Source organism: Sinocyclocheilus grahami, unplaced genomic scaffold (assembly GCF_001515645.1).
Source record: "Sinocyclocheilus grahami isolate Dianchi unplaced genomic scaffold, SAMN03320097.WGS_v1.1 scaffold54.1, whole genome shotgun sequence".
Classification (NCBI taxonomy): Eukaryota; Metazoa; Chordata; class Actinopteri; order Cypriniformes; family Cyprinidae; genus Sinocyclocheilus; species Sinocyclocheilus grahami.
The window spans coordinates 262,149-282,992 of NW_015505233.1; the positions used below are offsets into that span (position 1 = coordinate 262,149).

Genomic DNA, 20,844 nt, shown 5'->3' on the forward strand with positions numbered 1-20,844 from the left:
AACGTCACTGCACCCATTTACCAATACATTTTGGAGCACTTCATGCTTCCTTCTGCTGACCAGCTTTTTGAAGATGCTGATTTCATTTTCCAGCAGGATTTGGCACCTGCCCACACTGCCAAAAGCACCAAAAGTTGGTTAAATGACCATGTGTTGGTGTGCTTGACTGGCCAGCAAACTCACCAGACCTGAACCCCATAGAGAATCTATGGGGTATTGTCAAGAGGAAAATGAGAAACAAGAGACCAAAAAATACAGATGAGCTGAAGGCCACTGTCAAAGAAACCTGGGCTTCCATACCACCTCAGCAGTGCCACAAACTGATCACCTCCATGCCACGCCGAATTGAGGCAGTAATTAAAGCAAAAGGAGCCCCTACCAAGTATTGAGTACATGTACAGTAAATGAACATACTTTCCAGAAGGCCAACAATTCACTAAAAATGTTTTTTTTATTGGTCTTATGAAGTATTCTAATTTGTTGAGATAGTGAATTGGTGGGTTTTTGTTAAATGTGAGCCAAAATCATCACAATTAAAAGAACCAAAAGACTTAAACTACTTCAGTCTGTGTGCATTGAATTTATTTAATACACGAGTTTCACAATTTGAGTTGAATTACTGAAATACATTTTTTTTAAACTTTTCCACAACATTCTAATTTATTGAGATGCACCTGTAATTACTGTTATTGATCTGCACATCTGCATCTTCCTGCATGCATTTATTGTGAAGTGATTATGGCATTCTGTTACTCATCTGCTGTGCACCCTTCCTCTCTGATCATATTAGTCCAAAGTATCATTATTTAATATAATCAACACGCAAATTGAATTAGTGCATACTTTTCCACAACATTCTAATTTATTGAGATGCACCTGTAATTACTGTTATTGATCTGCACATCTGCATCTTCCTGCATGCATTTATTGTGAAGTGATTATGGCATTCTGTTACTCATCTGCTGTGCACCCTTCCTCTCTGATCATATTAGTCCAAAGTATCATTATTTAATATAATCAACACGCAAATTGAATTAGTGCATATCAATTCAATATTGACGACAATCTTCCTAAGAAGATGTGGATTAAAGATGAAGGGTTTCAATGTGGCAGACACACCTGGCTGTAATCTAAGGAAAGACTGTTCTTAGGTAAACCTGTGTGTGTGTAGTGATGTCAGAGGAGAGTCCATCTAGCATGTTTTTACTTGTGTCTACATAAAAACCATGCATGAAACCTGTGCTTGTATCATTAAACTTGGCAGTTTCAGAAAAGTTTTGGTTGCTTTAAAGAAAATTATTTCACCCAAAAACTAATAATCATCATTACTGTCATTATTTGCTTTTCTGAAACCCCACAATAGCTTTGCATGAGGAAATGACAGAAATGTAAATCATTATGCTGCTATATAGTCATACAGGTTTAGACACAAGGGCAAGCAATTTTATGTTATCATAATTTTTTTTAAGGTGAACTGTGCCTTTAAATCTTACTTTTAAATCACAATAGCCCACTAAAATCACCGTATTGCACATAAATCATGTTGCAAGAGTGGATATCCTCATTCCTGTCTGTTCTCATGATTTAGAATATCCTCATTCTGTTGTGACTCAAAGAACATGAATTTCACACTTGAGATCTTATTAACGTGAAGTACTTTCCTTGACCTTATAAAATAGCGCACTTTTGGTTCAGTTGAGCTCCTTTATACAAAAAAGAAGGTAAATACTGTACAAGTCTTGATGCTTCAGCATCTGTATATCTTGTAAATAACTTTATTCTTTAAACATTCTGTAAAGGAGACCCTCCTTGGTCTTTCAGTACTAAAATACTATTCTTAAATGAAAGTATAAACTAGTCTGTCTGGTTTTCTTGTTGCAGCTTGTACATTTCATAAAATTTTGCAATCCACTGGTTTGACTTGCATCAAAATAAAGAAACGAAATGAAAGAAAAAACAACTTCTGCTTCTGACTTTCCCCCCAAACAAGCCATGCATATGACAACTCACAACTGCATATTGCTGTCATCGGTTTTAGCTTAAATAAGCCACATTATCAGACCTTAAAGCCATGAGAATAGAGGAAATTTCATGCTGTGGTGGAACGTCCAGCTTAAAAAAAAAGGGTTGTTAATTTTATTGAAAACGTGACAGCAATCACACACATTATGTTAAAACAGATTTGCTGCTTGAGGTATTAGCGCTGAGAGTTAATTACAAAATGTTAAATGTCAAATTCATTATAAAGGCTTAGAGGGCTGTTTTGTCAATAAAATGACTGTGTCTGTCCTTCAGCCTTCAAAGCAATCATCCTTTATTTCTTGAGAGCCTAAAGGCATCTGGAAAAACAGAACTCCAGATGAAGTGGCTTGGAAATTTATTCATTGGGGCAGCGTCAAGTTTGATTGCTAAATCATGAAAACAGACAACAATCTAATGCTTACTCAACAAAATCTCTTTTTTAAAATTAGACTGTAGCTGCTACAGTACATAAAAAGTTTATAGTACTTTTTTTTTTTTAAATAGGACACACTAAATTAAGCAAATGACAGTAAGGCATTTAACATGTTACGAAATGTACTATTTTAAATGAATGACTTCTGAAGGAGTTCAGTTGCTTTGTCACAATCTGTATTGTTAAAAGCGCTATATAAATAAAGGTGACTTGACTTGACTTGACACTGTTTTCGTTCAGCGGATATTCTCCTTAATGGCGCTAGGGTGACGCGGAGGAGACGAATTGTTGAATAAAGTCGTTATTTTTGTTTTCTTTGCATACAAAAAGTATTCTCATAGCTTCGTAAAATTACGGTTGAACCCCTGGTGTCACATGGATTATTTTACCGATCTCCTTGTTATGTTTCTGGACATTGATCATGGTAATTACATTGCTGTCTATGGGAGGGTCAGAGAGCTCTCAGAATTCATCAAAAATATCTTAATTTTTGTTCCGAAGATGAACAGCGGTCTTACGGGTTTAGAATGACATGAGGGTGAGTAATTAAAGACAGAATTTTCATTTTTGGGTGAACTAACCCTTTAATGACAGCTAAAATTGCCAGCTGTAAATATGCTTAAAATCTGACCAATACTATACTCACAGGCATCACAAGTCAAACTTCCAGACAAAAAGCCTCAATCAGCAATGTACTCTTCAAAACTTACCACCTGCTTCATAATTTACAGTGCAAACCACAGAAAAACCATTACAGACCCATTACGCTATATTACCAGGAAATTCAGCACATCCTTTACATTTTTCGATTTTAAAAACATGCTTTTTGTTCGTTTTCTGTCAGGAGTTTGAAGAGACGGATGAACCACAGCCAATATACTCTTTAAAATGGACATGTGTTCTAGGCAAGAGTAAATGAATAAAACATAAACATCCTAACCAACAGGCAGGTTGACCTTACATAAAAGCTTCGCATTGATTTTTTTAAAATCAAAATTACATTCAGATCATGTGACTATCTGGGACCATCTGGAAATCTAATAAGAAGTTGGTTAGTGTGGATTTCATCTCAGTTCTCAAGAATTTGTCTGAAGATCGATGGGACCTTAAGAGCTTCTAGTCAAAATCAATAAAATGATATGATTGGTCCCTAGTGCATTTCCTCTGTAACTGCACTGCCAGCTAACATCTGAAGTCATTTCTTGCCAGACGCTGCGAGACGATTTCACTAATGGCCAATGTTATGTCATGATAAGAAGGCAACAAGTTCAACTTTTAAGATTTGACTATATAACTGGACTGCTAGAAACAGACAAAGCCAAAGCGACTGCTTATATGAATACACTCAATACAGTTGGACAGTTTGGGGTCATTTTTTAATTCAGTCGAAATCAAAGAATCCTGGAGAAAAGTGTCACCGTTTTCATTAAACAAAGCAGCACCATTGTTTTCAACATTGATAATAATAAGAAATGCTTCTAGAGGTTTTTCTTGAGAAGCAAATCATTATATTAGAATGATTTCTAAAAGATCATGTGACACTGACTGGAGTAATGATGCTGAAAATTCAGATTTGAACATTTTAAAAGTAAGGAATATTTCAATTCAATAATACAATATTTGTGTATACTTTTTATTGTATTTGTTTTAGCTTATTAAAGTATCACACTGTTAGCTTAGCTACATGTATTTGCTACATGCTCAACAAGCTTAGCTATTGCCTACATAGACAACATTATCAAGGCGGCTTATAGGTTTTGGAAAATGTGACCCCTGGACCACAAAACCAGTCATAAGGGCACATTTTTTTGAAATTGAGATTTTTACATCACCTGAAAGCTGAATAAATAAGCTTTCCATTGAGGTATTGTATCCTACATGTTAGGATATGACAATATTTGGCCGAGACACGACTATTTGAAAATCTGAGGGTGCAAAAAAAAAAAAAAATTTGAGAAAATTGCCTTTAAAGTTGTCCAACTGAAGTCCTTAGCAATGCATATTACTAATCAAAAATAACGTTTTGATATATATACAGCAGGAAACTTACAAAATATATTCATGGAACATGATCTTTACTTAATATCATAATCATTTTTGGCATAAAAGAATAATTGATCATTTTGACCCATACATTGTATTGTTGGCTATTGCTACAAATATACCCGTGTTACTTATGACTGGTTTTGTGCTCCAGGGTCACATATAAACACTCAAATGAGACTCAACTAACTGCTGAAATGATGTTCATTGCAGAAGTCAGAGATCTCATGTGAGGACATAGCACAGATACTGTAAACAGAGGTCTAGTATGCTTATGGAGTTTCCATGCAGGCTTATCCTATATAATGACCTTCACATGGTTGAGTGTATATATGAACATTTCTGCTCACGTTAAAATGCATGTGCATCCAACCACATATTGGGATCGCATTTCATTGCCAAAAAAATTGGTATTTAAAAAGTTCCCAAAAACATCTGCATTAGGGTTTAAATACTGGATACAGATCCCGGCAGCACACAAAAGACGGGGGGCTCGTTTGGTAACTATGGTTTGAATTAAAAAGTAGTTCTTCCCTCGCTAATTAACTTTAACAATGCAATCAACCAAAGATCCAGCCTCTTTCAGGTTTGACGTTAGTCTTTCCATCATGAAAGCAGCACGATATGGTAAAAAAAACTCAGCTGCTGTTCTTCCATGACTGAAACAACAGACAATGTACAAATTTGCAAATGTCATCCATATGTGAAGCTCTGTATTTGTATAAAAACATTACCAAATCGGAATAATACGGTCTCTCAAAAACATTTAGATAAATGCGTTGGATAAATACATTCTTGTAGATCTTTTTCAGGTTTTAAATATCACATTCTGTGTATAAAGTATAAAGTTACAGCACTAAAATGTAAACTAGCTTGATTTAATTGAGGAAAAGTCCATTCGATTTGTGAAAAATACGTTGGAAAATGTGTGATAGCCACGTTCTGATATACACACATTTCTGCCAATAGCACTGAAGATGTTAACGTCACACGTAATGTAAAATCGAACAGATGTCAAGCAGTCATGTGAATTGCTTACATAACCTTCTGTGCCATGAGAGGACTTATAGTTCAGAGTGCTGGCGAGGTGCTTGGGGGTTTGGTGATGGATGTGGGGTTTGTCTTTGGTTTGGGGCCACATGCTTCTGCTCTCTGTGGTCTTCCCTGCCCCCAGTCTTTATTTTAGGAGCCCTCTGAGCTGCGTAAGTCGGTGCTTCTTGGTCCATTATTGCCAGAAAGTCAAAGAATGGCACAGGAGGGCCCCATTTTCCATCTGGGATCAAGCCTAAAAGAACAACGGAGAAAAAAACCCCAGAATGTTGTTGTTCGTGACATCTGTCGAACTCGTTGTTTCACAAAGGTTGATGAAGAACAGCTAGCGCAACTTGAGTAAACACTAATTACTCTGTGTACATGCTACTTATGACAACAAAACAGCACTTATAGGGAGTAAATGATGCTTGATACCTGGAAATCTTAAGTAGAGGAGTTTACTAATGGACAGTGACAAGTGATTCCAGATGTCTTGGTGTGGAAACTATGTAAACTGATCTAATATAATTCCTGTGAAAACACAAGGAATTGTGCACACAGATAGGCCTGTCGTAATAATCAATATATTGACTTATCGCGCAATATATGTACATGACCTCAATCATTTTTGGTGACACAATATATCGCCCATTATATTTACTTAAAAATTAATGTCACCGTGTTTTGTACATTCCACTTGCGCCTGTGTCTTTTGCAGCTTCTCGTACATAACATGGTGTAGTCATGAGGTGCTAGTTCAAATTTAAAAAATGCTTCTACAAAAAAAGTTTCATCTGCAGATATGGTCTTGAGTAGGGGTCTGTGCCTTTGTGCATACGGACATCTGACTGCTAAGTAGTGATTGTGTTTTTCAGCAATAGTGTGCACCCTTAATTTACAGAGAAAAGAAGGTCAGGGAAAAATCTGTAGATGGAAAAATCTCCATACAAGTTCTTTATCCATTTTTATTTTTTTCTACTTGTTACTTTGCACTTTTTGCTAGAAAATGTTTATTTATTTATTCAAGTTTTTTAAGGTATCTAATATTTTGATACTTAATTTTCATGATCTAAATATTCTTAAAAATTAAAAGTTTGTTGTCATTTGGAAGCATGTAGGCCTTCTTGCCTTATTATGCCGTTACATTATGATTATATATTCAGTGGTTTAAAATGGTCTTTAAAATGACAATAATATCGCTTATCGCAATTATTTCTGGGGCAATATATCGTACAACAAAAAGTTGTTATCGTGACAGACCTACACACAAACAACATAGCTGCATGCTATAATAAAACAATTTATTAACAATGAATGCAAACATTTCTCATTAGTAATTTGATTAGATTTCTTGATTGATTTATATTGATTATACTTGATTTTATATTGCTGAAAACAACTCTGAATTCATCATGCACAGTTCAAAAGGAGGGGGGGGGGATGTTTAGATATCTAGACTTTCTATTGGTCCATGTTTCAAAGTTTGGGGTCAGTAAGATTGTGTGTTTTTTTTGGTAATATCTTTTAAATATAAACAAAATAACATAATTAGAACAAACAATCAAGGAAGGAGGAATAACAGACACATTACCAATAATTTAACAGTCTTGACAAGAAATTTGATTGAAGATTGTTTCTTGAGCACTCAATCAGCATATTAGTATGATTTATGAAGGATCATGTGAAAATGTAGCTTTGCAATCACAGAAATAAATTACATTTTAAATATACATCCAAATAGAAAACAGTTATTTGAAATTGTAACATTTCGCAATATTACTGCTTCTACTGTATTTTTTAAATAAATGCCGCCCTGTTGAACATAAAAGATTAAGACTTCTTTAAAAACATTTTTTTTTAAATCTTATCAAACAAAAACTTTTGAATGGTAGGGAGAACTTCAATAAAAAGAACTGCTTAACAGTCATGCATTCACAAAATAAATAAATAAAATCAAAATAGTTGTATAGTGTTGTGGAAATCAATACTACAGCAATCTGACACACACACACACACACACACACACACACACACACACACACACACAATCCCCTGAAATAGGCATTTAGACAACACTGAAGAGGTGGAAAATAACTGTAGATCTTCTCAGAATTTCCTTCCATCCAAAATAAATAATTGCAGCTCTATTTCATGGATATAGACGCTATTTTTTTTCCAGCACACTGATAAAAACCTGTGCATCCCTGATGCCTAGAAAAAGCATAACTTGAAGAGTCCAGGAGTTTTTCTTTTAGCTGTTAATGTTCTAAATGACCCTTAAACATTTTAACTTTAAAATGTTTTCTTCTGTAAGTAAATTTTGGATCAAAGCATCTAATAGATAGATAGACAGACAGACAGAGAGATGATCAAAAATACAGTAAAAACTGTAATATTGTGAAATATTAATACCAATACCAATCAGCATATTAGAATGATTTCTGAAGGAACATGTGACTCTGAAGTAATGGAGTAATGATGCTGAAAATTCAGCTTTGTATCACAGGAATAAATGATCATTTAAATATATTAAAACAGAAAATGGTTATTTTAAATAGTAATAATTTTTCCACCTTATTACTCTTTTTACTACATTTTTCATCAAATAAATGCAGCCCTGGTGAGCATAAGAGACTTTAAAACACATTTTTAAAAATCTTACCCATCCAAAACTTTTCAATGGTAGTATGGTAACACTATTTATTCAGGACCAGTTCTCACTATTAACAAGCATGCATATTACTAGCATATTGGCTGTTTGTTAGTATAAATCACATATTAATGCCTTATTAACTATTTATAAGCAGAAAATTAGGAGTTTATTGAGGCAAAAGTCTTAGTTAATAGTTAGTTAATGGTAAGAATTGGCCCTTAAAATGAGTGTGACCAGTAGGGTAAATAAAGTTATATAATGAATACAAAGTGTTATATTTATAATGATAGGAAATTATGAAGGTGTAACAGGATATGAAAATGTCACTCATCGCTCCCATGAGCACAATGAGGGAAAGTCCTGCTGCATCTAAACTTTAATGTGGTGACAACACAGAGGGACATTGCCACTTATTATGCAAAGTTTCCATGAGAAATGCAAAATTAAAAGTAGAATCTTTCTTGTCTTGAGAGACTGAATCCTTTCTCTGGTCACACAGAAGAGAGAAGGACAAACCTATGAATGTGTAATGGGAATGATTACACTTACCGCCCCATTACACATACAGGACCAAAAAAATAGGCTAAAAACACTAACATTACAGTCATACGCCAGACAATACGCAAACAGCCTAATAAAATCTATGGGGCCGTATAGCAGAAAGGAAACAACTATTGTGTTTTCCTTGCACCAAGAGCCATAAAAACGGCACGTATACAATGACTCTTTTAACAGCAATGCGAAGGACATTTCATTATTATTACACTAATGCTTCATGGCTAAAATTCAGATGATGTGAAGACAATTGTATTTGCTCTGCATTTCACTGGCATATGAAATGTAATAAATATCTTGCGATGGATAAAGTGCTTCATCCATCCACATAAAACACATTTTAACCGACAGACGGATGAAGCCATCTTTTTCGGAAGTGCAAAAAGCTGCCAAAAAAAAGTCGCCCGGCCCCAGGAGTCCAGCAGAAGATTTCAGGGAAATAACTTGTAACAATTAGACACAATTAAGGGATACAGTTTCCTCTCAGCTTCACAGGAAGCAGATGGGAGATGCTGAAAAGTGGGTATAAAACCAGTTCAGGTTTTGACACTGACAAAAGCAAGACCCGCTCGGAGACCATCAGCGGAATGGAGCGGAATGTCTTTGGGGACGTGCAGTGAGAGCACATTTTGGAAAGGCATCAACAGAGTTGAGTGCTGGATCTGAGCGATTGGGCTTGTTTTGTTTTTTTACCACATGCAACAATAGTGATTGTATTAGGGGAAAAGTGTTGGTGAGGTTCTGAATGGATAGGGTGTGATCTCAAACACTGGTGTGGTGTGTGCCCGCTTTTACAGGGCAGGGGTGAGCGATGACTGATTCCTGGAAATGTAGGCAAATAACAGACGTTGCCAACAATTACAAGGACATATTTGATGTCTTCAAATGTCTGTTATCTAATTATCAAATTATCTAACTTTCAAACTACTGTGAAAGTTAGATAAAGAGGAGGTACAGTTGACATTTGACATTCACACTTGACATTTCCACAGTTACCACACAATAATATTCTCAATAATACTATGCCAAAAAGGCACGGCCAGGTGGAACCAACATGTTTCCAAGTAATTTTTCTGTCATGAATGAAAGTGAACTACTGACAAAATCACAGATGATGTGAATATAAAAATATAGATAGCATTAACTGATATAAAAATTAAATTAAGTTACAAAATAAAAATAAGTATTAATGTTAAAAAAATGCTAAAAATAAAAATATAAATAATTTTATAACTAGTGCTGTCAAATGATTAATCGCGATTAATCACATCCAAAATAAGTTTCTGTTTGCATAATATATGTGTGTGTGTGTTCTGTGTATATTTATTATGTATACATAAATACACACACATACAGTATATATTTTAAAAATATTTACATGCATTTAAATGTCTATTTATATTCATATAATTTATATTATAATTAAATATATTTAATATATAAACATAACATATTTTTCTGAACTATATACAGGTGCATCTCAATAAATTAGAATGTCGTGGAAAAGTTCATTTATTTCAGTAATTCAACTCAAATTGTGAAACTCGTGTATAAACCTGAATGAGTTTCCTTCTGCAGTTGAATGCAAATGTATATATTTGGAACAATAGCCTACTGGTAAACAAACAGTTTCTGTGCCCCCACAAGATTCTCTATGGGGTTCAGGTCTGGTGAGTTTGCTGGCCAGTCAAGCACACCAACACCATGGTCATTTAACCAACTTTTGGTGCTTTTGGCAGTGTGGGCAGGTGCCAAATCCTGCTGGAAAATGAAATCAGCATCTTCAAAAAGCTGGTCAGCCAGCAGAAGGAAGCATGAAGTGCTCCGAACTTTTCCACGACATTCTAATTTATTGAGATGCACCTGTACATGCATGTGTTTGTATTTATATATACATAATAAATATACAAAGTACACATACATTACGTAAACAAAAACTTTCATTTTGGATGCGATTAATCACGATTAATTGTTTGACAGCACTAATTTTAACATAAAATAAAATATTTAAATGCTACATTTTTAACATTAATATGCTAGAATAAAATATAAATTATTCACAAAATGCAATATTTTAATGCTGATATGCTAAAATATAAAATAATACAATAAAATATAAAATAAACAAATAAATGCCCAAATATCTAAGATATTCTTGTCATTTAATAAGGCTCCAAGTCTTTTATTTTCCTGATTTATCGTCAGACAGAAGTAAAAACAGCAAATTTCACCTCAAGCCGAACATTTTGCGCTATATTTCAAGTATGTAGCGCAAACATGCAAGTGAGGTTATCTGTCCAGAAATGTTAATTACATTGATGAAAACTTGAAAAAATAATTTTCCTCATTCATTTTGTTGCACCTGGTTAGGGCTGAAATCTGAACCAAACTGTTGTTTTTTGGATCAAAATCCTTTAATTAAAAGCTACAGGGACTCACCTGCTGGTTGTTCCTGTCCGTTTTCCACATCGTGAATCCACTGAAGGATGTTCTTAGCCATTAGGGGGCGCTCTGGGGGGAAAAGGAACACCTCTTCTCCAGTTTTTAACCGTGACATCACCAAAACAGGAAGTGGAGGTACAAAGCCAAGATACTTTTCCAGGATAGGCCTCCCGACAGGTGTCCGACCTCTAAAACAATGAAACCCCATAGATGACAATTAACAAAGGGTTTGCTTAAAGTGAATGCATTTTGATTAATGTGTCTAACAGATCATGTTCCTCACAGATGGATCCAACATGGCAGGAAGGAATCCAGCTGTCCAGAGCTCAGCAGTTGCTTTATCTCTGCTAAAGCCTTCGTACTCTCTGTACTGTCCTCCTTTCCGATAAAAAGCAGCAGCAAAGGTTTCTCAAGCTCCAAATACCATGGAAGATTTTCCACGGTCAGTTCAGGCTTTAATGCAAAACACAACATATTTTCATCTTATTAGAGAGTTTTTTGCAAAAAAGGAACAAAAGGCGACTTTTATTGCAATAAGATGGCATTTTGAGAAGGAGCGTATTTTCCCACCAAGTGTGAAGGGACATGTAGAATTATTTCACTTTCCTATTTTTTAAATGTAGTTGTTGTTTTTGTAAATTTAAATGTTTTGCCATATCAGCTTCACAAGCTATTACATGGCAGATACAGATTCAACATTCAACAATATAATAAAATAAATATATAATTATAATAAGTACAAATATTTTATAAAATTCTTCTTATAAAATTCAATTTTTACAAAAGTCAGTAAGAGATTCTTTAAATTGTAAAAGTTTTTCTGGGTCCGTCTCAAAAAATAAGTCCTTCATATCACATTTCATATAAATAAGTTATGAACAAGCTTATGTATGTACTATTATTAATATTATTTATTAGTATTCATTTTGAATTAGCTTTTATTTTTATAGTTTCAGTTTTCCTTTGAATTATAGTTTGTTTTAATAATTTTGTTATCAGCTTTTTTATTTGTAATATTTTTACAAATATGTTTTATGTAGCTTTAATTTATTTTTATTTCAGTTTTAGACATTAAACTGAAATGTATTTTATTGCAGTATTTTTCAACCAATTTTTATACATGTAATTTTTTTTTTACAATTAATTTTTTGTTACAATTTAACAAACAAATTTAATAGTTTGTTTTAGTGTACAACAACACTGTTAACTACGTCAATGTGGAGAGCCAGTTAATTCATGTTACTTAAATTCCAGTAAAACACATGTGATTCCAATATAAAGTACCATTGAGCAACTGTGAAACACGTGGTAAATTTGCAACTATTTTCTCAAAACAACTTACAAAACGAACCAGCTCCACTTGTTTTATAAGTGAGACAAGGTCCGTTGGTGAGGATGATGGGAGAGAATAGACCTCATAAGGAACTCCAGGGCTGCGGGACACCAGAAGAGCAGGCAGGTTTACTGACAGTCCCTCCACCCTGATTTTTTTTTTACAATTAATTTTTTGTTACAATTTAACAAACAAATTTAATAGTTTGTTTTAGTGTACAACAACACTGTTAACTACGTCAATGTGGAGAGCCAGTTAATTCATGTTACTTAAATTCCAGTAAAACACATGTGATTCCAATATAAAGTAGAGCAACTGTGAAACACGTGGTAAATTTGCAACTATTTTCTCAAAACAACTTACAAAACGATCCAGCTCCACTTGTTTTATAAGTGAGACAAGGTCCGTTGGTGAGGATGATGGGAGAGAATAGACCTCATAAGGAACTCCAGGGCTGCGGGACACCAGAAGAGCAGGCAGGTTTACTGACAGTCCCTCCACCCTACAGTAAAAACAGTAATATTACAAGATGCTATTACAATTTAAAATATTTGTTTTCTATTTGAATACATGTAATTTATTCTTTTGATGCAAAGCTGAATTTTCAGCAGTCTTCAGTGTCACATGATCCTTCAGAAAACATTCTAATATGCTGATTTGGTGCTCAATTATCATCAATGCTGAAAACAGTTTTGCTGCTTAATATTTTTGTGGAAATGGCGTATTTTTTATTCATAATTCTTTGGTGAATAGAAACGTCAAAAGTTCAATAAAACTATTTTAACAATGTGAAAGTCTTTACTGTCATTTTTTATTAATTTTATGGATCCTTGCTAAATAAATGAATCCAAACTTTCGATAGTAGTGAATATAAGGTCTTTCAATTTTCGATTTGATGAAAATTTTTCCTGGTTAAAAAAAAATCGAATAAAAGTGTTTTTCTAAAAAAAAAAAAAGTGCCTCACAGAAGAAGAATATGGGGTTGTAGCATGACAGTAAATCATTTTTGAGTGAACTACTCCTTTTAGGTTTATACATGTATATATCCTCTATCTATCACATAACAGTGACTCCTGGGAAAGTTGGCTTACCCATATCATGTGTTGAACTGAAAAGGCCCAGCACTCTGACAGAGGTCAGATACATATATTTACTGTACAAATCTCCCTCCAAGAACGACATCACCTCAGCAGAAGAGGAGAGAAGGTAAGGATTGGAGACCAGACTCCTGCAACAACAAAAGTAACTCATTAATAAACATTAGGTGTGAAATGTTCAACTGAGATAATCTTGATTAAAGACTATTGGCTTTCTGTGTGGGAATCTAAGCAGTGCATTTACGATCACTGCACTGTTGTCTTGGGAGCATCTATTAATTGATTTTTGATGGTGCTCTACAGATAAAACACTACAGTTGCCTTTATCAACTCACAGCCATATAAGAACATATAAAAGAAGGTCAGTGTGGAGGCACAAACTGCAAACGTGCTCTTCGATCACCAGGCCTCTAATTTAAAGAAAGACAGCCCACTTTCAGGTTAATCCTGAATGACGGAGACTAAATCCCACCCTGATGATCTGACCTTGTGTGGGTAAGAGGACACAATACTCACAGTAGTATGAACCTGTGTAGGCTCTTGGTTCCCAGCATTCCCTTATAGAGCTGAGCCGCAGCCATGGGCCGGTAGATCAGAACGGTGGGGAAGGAAGTGACATTGTGATCACCGCAAATGTCAGTCCATTCTCCACAGTTTACTGCCGCCAACTTTACCCCATTCATACCTGAACACGATAAAGAAAGAGACAGAGCAAAAAAGAAAGACAGAGGGATGTGGTTTTAACATACTGTATGCTGATATTACTTCCACAAGTCTTTGACTGAAGTTTGTGCACATTTTTAACATAACATGTGATGTCAGATGATAAAATGGACACAAAATCCGTGCATTTTTCTTTTAATTATGCAATCTTGAGGTGTGAAAAAGTTTTTGCCATTAATTCAATGTAATTTATAATTCAATTTAAATTAAGTTAAAAATAAATAAAAAAATCAAATAAATAAAACACTAAATTTTTTCTGCAAAGTAAAACAAAAAAGCCTTGTCAAAAAAAAAACATTGACATAAAGGTAAGTAAATAATGACCAAATTTAAATTTTTTATTTAGCTTCATTACATCTAATTATTTAAAAAAATAAGCAATAAAGGATAGAGGAAATCGCTTAATATATCAACTGAAAATCACAGACAAGTCTGTTAAAAATCATTACAAAAATGGCTCAGAAAAGGGATGTTAGTCCTAAGAAAAATCATTTGTCTGCAGATTCCACTTGGTTTTATATTTTATTATCAAATGCAATGACTTAAGTGTCCAAATACTTTTTGAGGCCAGTGTAAAAGCAAAACATTTTATTATGTAGAGATCGAGAATGACTTCTTTAATGTTTCTTTAATATTATCTGAAAACGGATTCCATCAAATGAATCAATAAAGAAAAAAAATGCGACATAACTCCATTTACAGAATTTCTGGCAATTATGTTCATCACTGAAATGCTTTTACCTTCAAGTGCATCCGCCACCTCTACATATGACTGAATGAAAGCCATACAGACAGCATCCCCTAGAGGACAAAAGTGGATATATCAGGGTAGATTCGTCTTACACATCAACTATAATAATAATACAAAAAGTAAAACTCACATTTAAAATAGAACAGCACCACTGTGACATAATTCTGTGTGACTGTTATTTGAAAAGTGTCTGAAGTGAGCTCAATAACAGACTCCAAATCCAGCATAAGATCACGGTCTCTGTACACAGACTCGGACACCTCATCATCGAGAATATCTGGATAAATTCAACATCTTTAGAAGCAGTTCAAAACCACTGGAACCATTATACTAGCTAGCAATGACTGCATAGGTGGCATCCTACCAAGATCTGACCAATGTTGCTCATCTTCCTCTTCGTCTTCGAACTTGTGTTCTTGCAAAAGTTCTTCTTTGAAAAGTTTCACAACCCCTTCGGCGCTATTCAGGGTAAAATATTTCACATCCTGTTGAGAAAAGCTTGTGTTAAAAACTGATTTGTCAAATAATCACAATCACACAACAAATTCAAAGGTTAAACTGACCTCCTGTGGGAGTCTGTAAGCGGCGTTGTATTTAAGGGAAGTTTTCACATTCGGACTGTCCCTGAAAAACGAAGAGGGGGGGGAAAAATACTAATCAAAATCAAGAGGGAGATACTTTGTTGACTGAAAATAAGATCTGTGGAGGTCAGTTTGGAGATGTGTATTGGATGTTGTATGGCTATATCAAAACTGACCCAATTTACTAAAAGTAGTAAAAATGTCCCTACTCGTATTGTGCATGAGTCATTATAGTGCATCCTTTGCCCAAAAACATTCCCTTTCATGATCTTCACCATAATGTAAAAACTTCCTATACTTCATTCATAGAAATGTGTAAATGTTAACATTTGTCAGTTGTAAACTAATTTGTCAATTTATTTATAAATGATTGTAGTAGGTATATAAAACTTTTTGGACATATATTAATGCTTTTATTCAGCAAGGATGCATTAAACTGATCAAGCGTGAACGTAAAGATATTTAAGCTTACAAAACATTTCTAATAAATGCTGTTCATTTTATCTTTATATGCAAGAAAAGAATCTTGAAAAAAATGTATCACGTTTTCTACAAAAAATATTAAGCAGCATAATAAAACATTTAATATAATATTACGCAGCTTAATAAAATATTAAGCCATGTTTTCAACATCGATAATGATAAGAAATGTTTCTGGATCACCAAATATTAGAATGATTTCTGAAGGATCATTTGTCACTGAAGACTGGAGTAATGATGCAGAAAATTCAGCTTTGCATCACAGAAATAAATTATGTTTTAAAATATACAAAAACAGAGAAAACTGTTCATTTTAATTGTAATAATATTTCACAATATTTCAGTTTTTACTCAATTTTTGAACAAATAACATCAATCTTCACACCCTAAAAACCCACCTATAATTTGCAACCTAACCTGTCTTTGATATTTTTATTAATTATCAATGAGTGCTCATAATGTTGTAACAACTCTCGTTCTTTTTTGCTACCTTTTCAGACCGTAAAGAAAATTCAGCTTTGCATCACAGGAATAAATTATGTTTTAAAATATGTTCAAATAGACAACAATTATTTGAAATCATAATTTCTCACAATATTTCTTTTTTATTGTATTTTTGGGGAAAAAAAACAAAAAAAAACATCTGGCCAGTTAGTTTTATATACTTTAAGTATAGCATATCTCTTATACAGTATATATAAGGTTTTATATACTGTATCTGTATATAACATATATTACATAATAGCCCATTTATAAAATGTGAAAGATTATAAACATTAACACAGACAATAATAAAAAACTATATGTGACCCTGGAGCACAAAACCAGTCTTAAGTCGCTGGGGTATATTTGTAACAATAGCCAAAAATACATTGTATGGGTCAAAATAATAGATTTTTCTTTTATGCCAAAAATCATTAGGATGTTAAGTAAAAATCATGTTCCATGAATATATTTAGTAAATTTCCTACCATAAATATATTAAAACTTAATTGTTGATTAGTAATATGCATGGTTAAGAACTTCATTTGGAAAACTTTAAAGGCGATGTTCTCAATATTTAGATTTTTTTTTGCACCCTCAGATTCCAGATTTTCAAATAGTTGTATCTCGGCCAAATATTGTTCTATCCTAAAAAATGGAAAGCTTATTTATTCAGCTTTCAGGTGATTTATAAATCTCAATTTCGAAAAATTGACACTTAAGACCAGGGTCACAAATAAAAAAGAAAAATAATAAGAGTAATAAAAAATCCACTGCTTTAGCTAATTGCCGATTGTAAAGTGTTGCCTATGGAATCTTGTTACATGAATACATGAAATGCAGTATTGTTTTTGTCGTCAGTACCTGTGAATGAGCACTACTCCGACCTCCCCGCGGAGCTGCAGGGCGAGAGTTTGAGCGGTGGCCCGGTCCAGCTGCTGGGTTTGTAGCTGAGAGAACAGATACAGCACAGGCACACCGAGGTGCATATGAACCACATCTACCTCAGACGGGTCCAGCACTGCCTCTGTCTGCCAGAAAACAAGTCCACAATCAAACATAACAGATATGGAACTGAAGTGAGAATCAGAATTCCAACTCCTTTTTATTATATCTGGTATTAATGATAGGAAGTTGAAGATGCTTTCTCACCACTAGAGGTGCTTCCATCAGCTGCAGGAAGGTGTGTATGTTGATGGTGTTGAGTGGTTTCCTCATTGGAATGCTGGGACACGGATCAGACCGCCTGGACACATCTTTACAGTGCAGAAACCACAGCCGTGCTTGAGAGGAAGAGGGATCGACGACCCTGTGAAGGATAACAGACGATTCATTTGAGAGGCACTGAAGTACTAGAAGAATTTGTTATCATTTATATCAAATTTTTTAAATGTCTATTAATGCAATTAATGTTCATATATTGTGGTAGTTGGCAAGGTTTTTATAGTTAAATAAAACCATAAATTAAACCAGATTTTAAATTTGTAATCACATGTTTTGCTACTTGACGTAAAATAAACAAACTGAAATAATATAAGGTTTTTGTTATATTTGATTTAATTTATTTCTGTTAAATATTACTTTATTTCAAGTAAAAAAAAATGTGGTTACAAATGTAAAATGTGATCACATTTTATGGTTTTAGTTAACTATAATAACCCTGTCAACGACCACACAATATTCAACACGGCAACATCTCTCATTTTAATAAACTAAAACTAATAAATAAAATTATTAAAAACTACACAGACCTATTTAAAAATAAAACCACATGTTTTAAAACAAATAAAAATGACTAATCATATGACAAAATTACTAATCTAAACTAAAATTTAAGTGAAAACATAAAATATTACAATAAAATATCAACAAAAACTATAAAAGAATAGCAATGATACAAAAATAACACTGGTCGCTGGATATCCAAACAAGTGATGAGAAGTTTAGAACAACTTTGGGAACACCTTGTGGCCATATTTTTCATAATTATAGTAGTCTATGGCAACATAAAAAATGTCATGCATCACATCTCTGTTCATTTTATGATTTGAGTACCTTAATAAGGACTGAAATAAAACTTACCCCATATGTTTTAGAACCAAAGTGCCAGTCGTCTGGACAAACTGGTATTTGGTTCCATACACAAACGCTGCCTCCATCAAAGCTCGGTGCTCTATCCCGACAAAAAAACAACAAGAGATATATATAACATTGCTTCATTCCAACCAAGACAATGGACTATAGAGAATATAGAGATCGTACCTGGAAGGCCAAGCACTGGTATGTGACCGACCACAATGCCACTGTTTTGTTTGGCCGCGCTCTCCACACGCAGCAGCTCAGCAGGTGTGTGCACATAACGGACTTCATTGAAGAGGACAGAGCTTTATGGACGAAATAAGGCACACATTCAAAGGTCAACTGGTCAAGGCCATCACTGTAGTTCCACCAGCCGAAATATCCACCTCGTTAAATGTTGGTGGTGCTACTGTAAAAGTTTGAAATAAAGGAACTCACAAAAGCACATGAGAAACAATTGCGTTGACGTCAAATACGGTATCGATGTCGAAACTCCTCAGGACCTCAGAGCCTCTGGAATGATAAAAGATAAAAAAAAGCTTTTGGGCTGTTCCAAACCTGTACGACCATATGGAGTCAACGGATCATTTTTATATTTGTCCAAAAAAGATATACTTGTGTTTATACTTGTGTACTATATCTCGTGTCTCAACAATGAAAGATTTTGAATTGTTTTTAAAAGAAGTGTCTTAAGGCTGCATTTATTTGATCAAAAATAAAGTAAAAACAGTAATTTTGAGAAATATTTGTACATTATATAACAAAAAAAAATGTTATAACATTTTTTAACAACAACAAATAACGGTTTTATATTTGATATATTTTAAAATGTTACATCAAAGCGGAATTTTTTTTTAGCAGCCATTACACAAGACTTCAGTGTCACACGATCCTTCAGAAATCATTCTAATATGTTGATTTGCTGCTCAAGAAACATTTCTTAATATTACCAATGTTGGAAACAGTTGTGCAACTTAATATTTTTGCGGAAACCATTCATTTTTCAGGATTCTTTGATAAACAGAACGTTCAAAAGTACACTTATTTGAAACAGAATCTTTTGTAACATTATAAATGACTTATGAATCAATTTAATGAATCCCTGCTAAATAATTTCTTCCAAAAATCTTACTAACCCCAACATTTTGAATGTATATAATGATGTGAGGGTAAAGTTCATAAACGTTTACCTGAACAAGTATGCCTTGGTCATGAGCTTTTCTCCTGTGCAGTAGTTTGCTATAGCATCTTTAGAACAGTTCACCTGTAAAAACAATCAGTTATTCAAGCTGATATTACTGCATTATAGTCAACCATCATGTACAAAATAACTAGACATCAGAAAGCTCCTTCTTCTGACATTCTGGTGAGACCTGAAGTGAGATTTTGCTCACCTTCACAACAGATATTCCATAGTCCTGTAGGGCATCAGCTGACATCTCAAGCTGCTCCATGAACAGTTTGATGGTTGGATTGACTGCAAGTAGAACTATTGCTTATGTAATAGCCTATGAACTTTAATAATTAACTTTATACGTTTTTTGACACCTCAAATGCATTGATTCAGCAGATCCGCTGATGTGCTGATCTGACTAATGTCTCTTGCTTAGCTTTGCACATTGTGAAAACGGTTCTGCAATCATCTGCAACACATTTATCAAAGTCTCACCATGATTTCCAAAGTATATAAAGGACGTCTTCCCTGTGTGCGTCCTCTCCATGAAGCTCTGACTGGAATCTTCTATCAGTTTGGAGGAACACTGCTCTGATGTTAGGCTAAATAAAAACGCAATCAAATAGACGATGCACATGGTGCCTACTTAATGAACCTTTAACTTACATCCATTTACATTAGTTCATATTAAGGATGAGTCCAGTAAAAACTGGTACACAAAGAATATATCCATATTCAGTTAAAAAAACTCGCCTAGGCTGTGCTACTAAATGCATCAGTCATACCCTAACAAATTAAATTTTTAAGGGCAACCTATTAAAAAAAAATATATATAGTAATTTTGACTATACAAAATCCACTAGGTTAATGTTTACCGGTCAGTGTTACAAATGTAAGTACTGAAAATCGACATCCTCGAACACTAAAACAACATGCGCTGACGCTGTCCAATTAAATTTGTGG

The 20,844-nt window shown here is 34.0% G+C and overlaps 1 protein-coding gene across 1 annotated transcript; it reads right to left on the reverse strand.

Annotated features, from left to right (window-relative positions):
* Window positions 1-4,630: 4,630 nt before the first annotated feature.
* Window positions 4,631-20,837, reverse strand: LOC107583457 (thioredoxin domain-containing protein 16-like). Its single transcript, XM_016269658.1, is given in 18 exon segments — window positions 4,631-5,783; window positions 11,178-11,368; window positions 11,464-11,633; window positions 12,877-13,071; window positions 13,585-13,741; window positions 14,127-14,295; window positions 15,075-15,134; window positions 15,215-15,361; window positions 15,449-15,569; window positions 15,648-15,708; window positions 17,493-17,659; window positions 17,781-17,937; window positions 18,711-18,801; window positions 18,891-19,012; window positions 19,146-19,220; window positions 19,898-19,971; window positions 20,102-20,184; window positions 20,377-20,837. Coding segments are annotated over 18 exon segments (2,403 nt in total). The 5' UTR covers window positions 20,519-20,837; the 3' UTR covers window positions 4,631-5,562.
* Window positions 20,838-20,844: the final 7 nt, after the last annotated feature.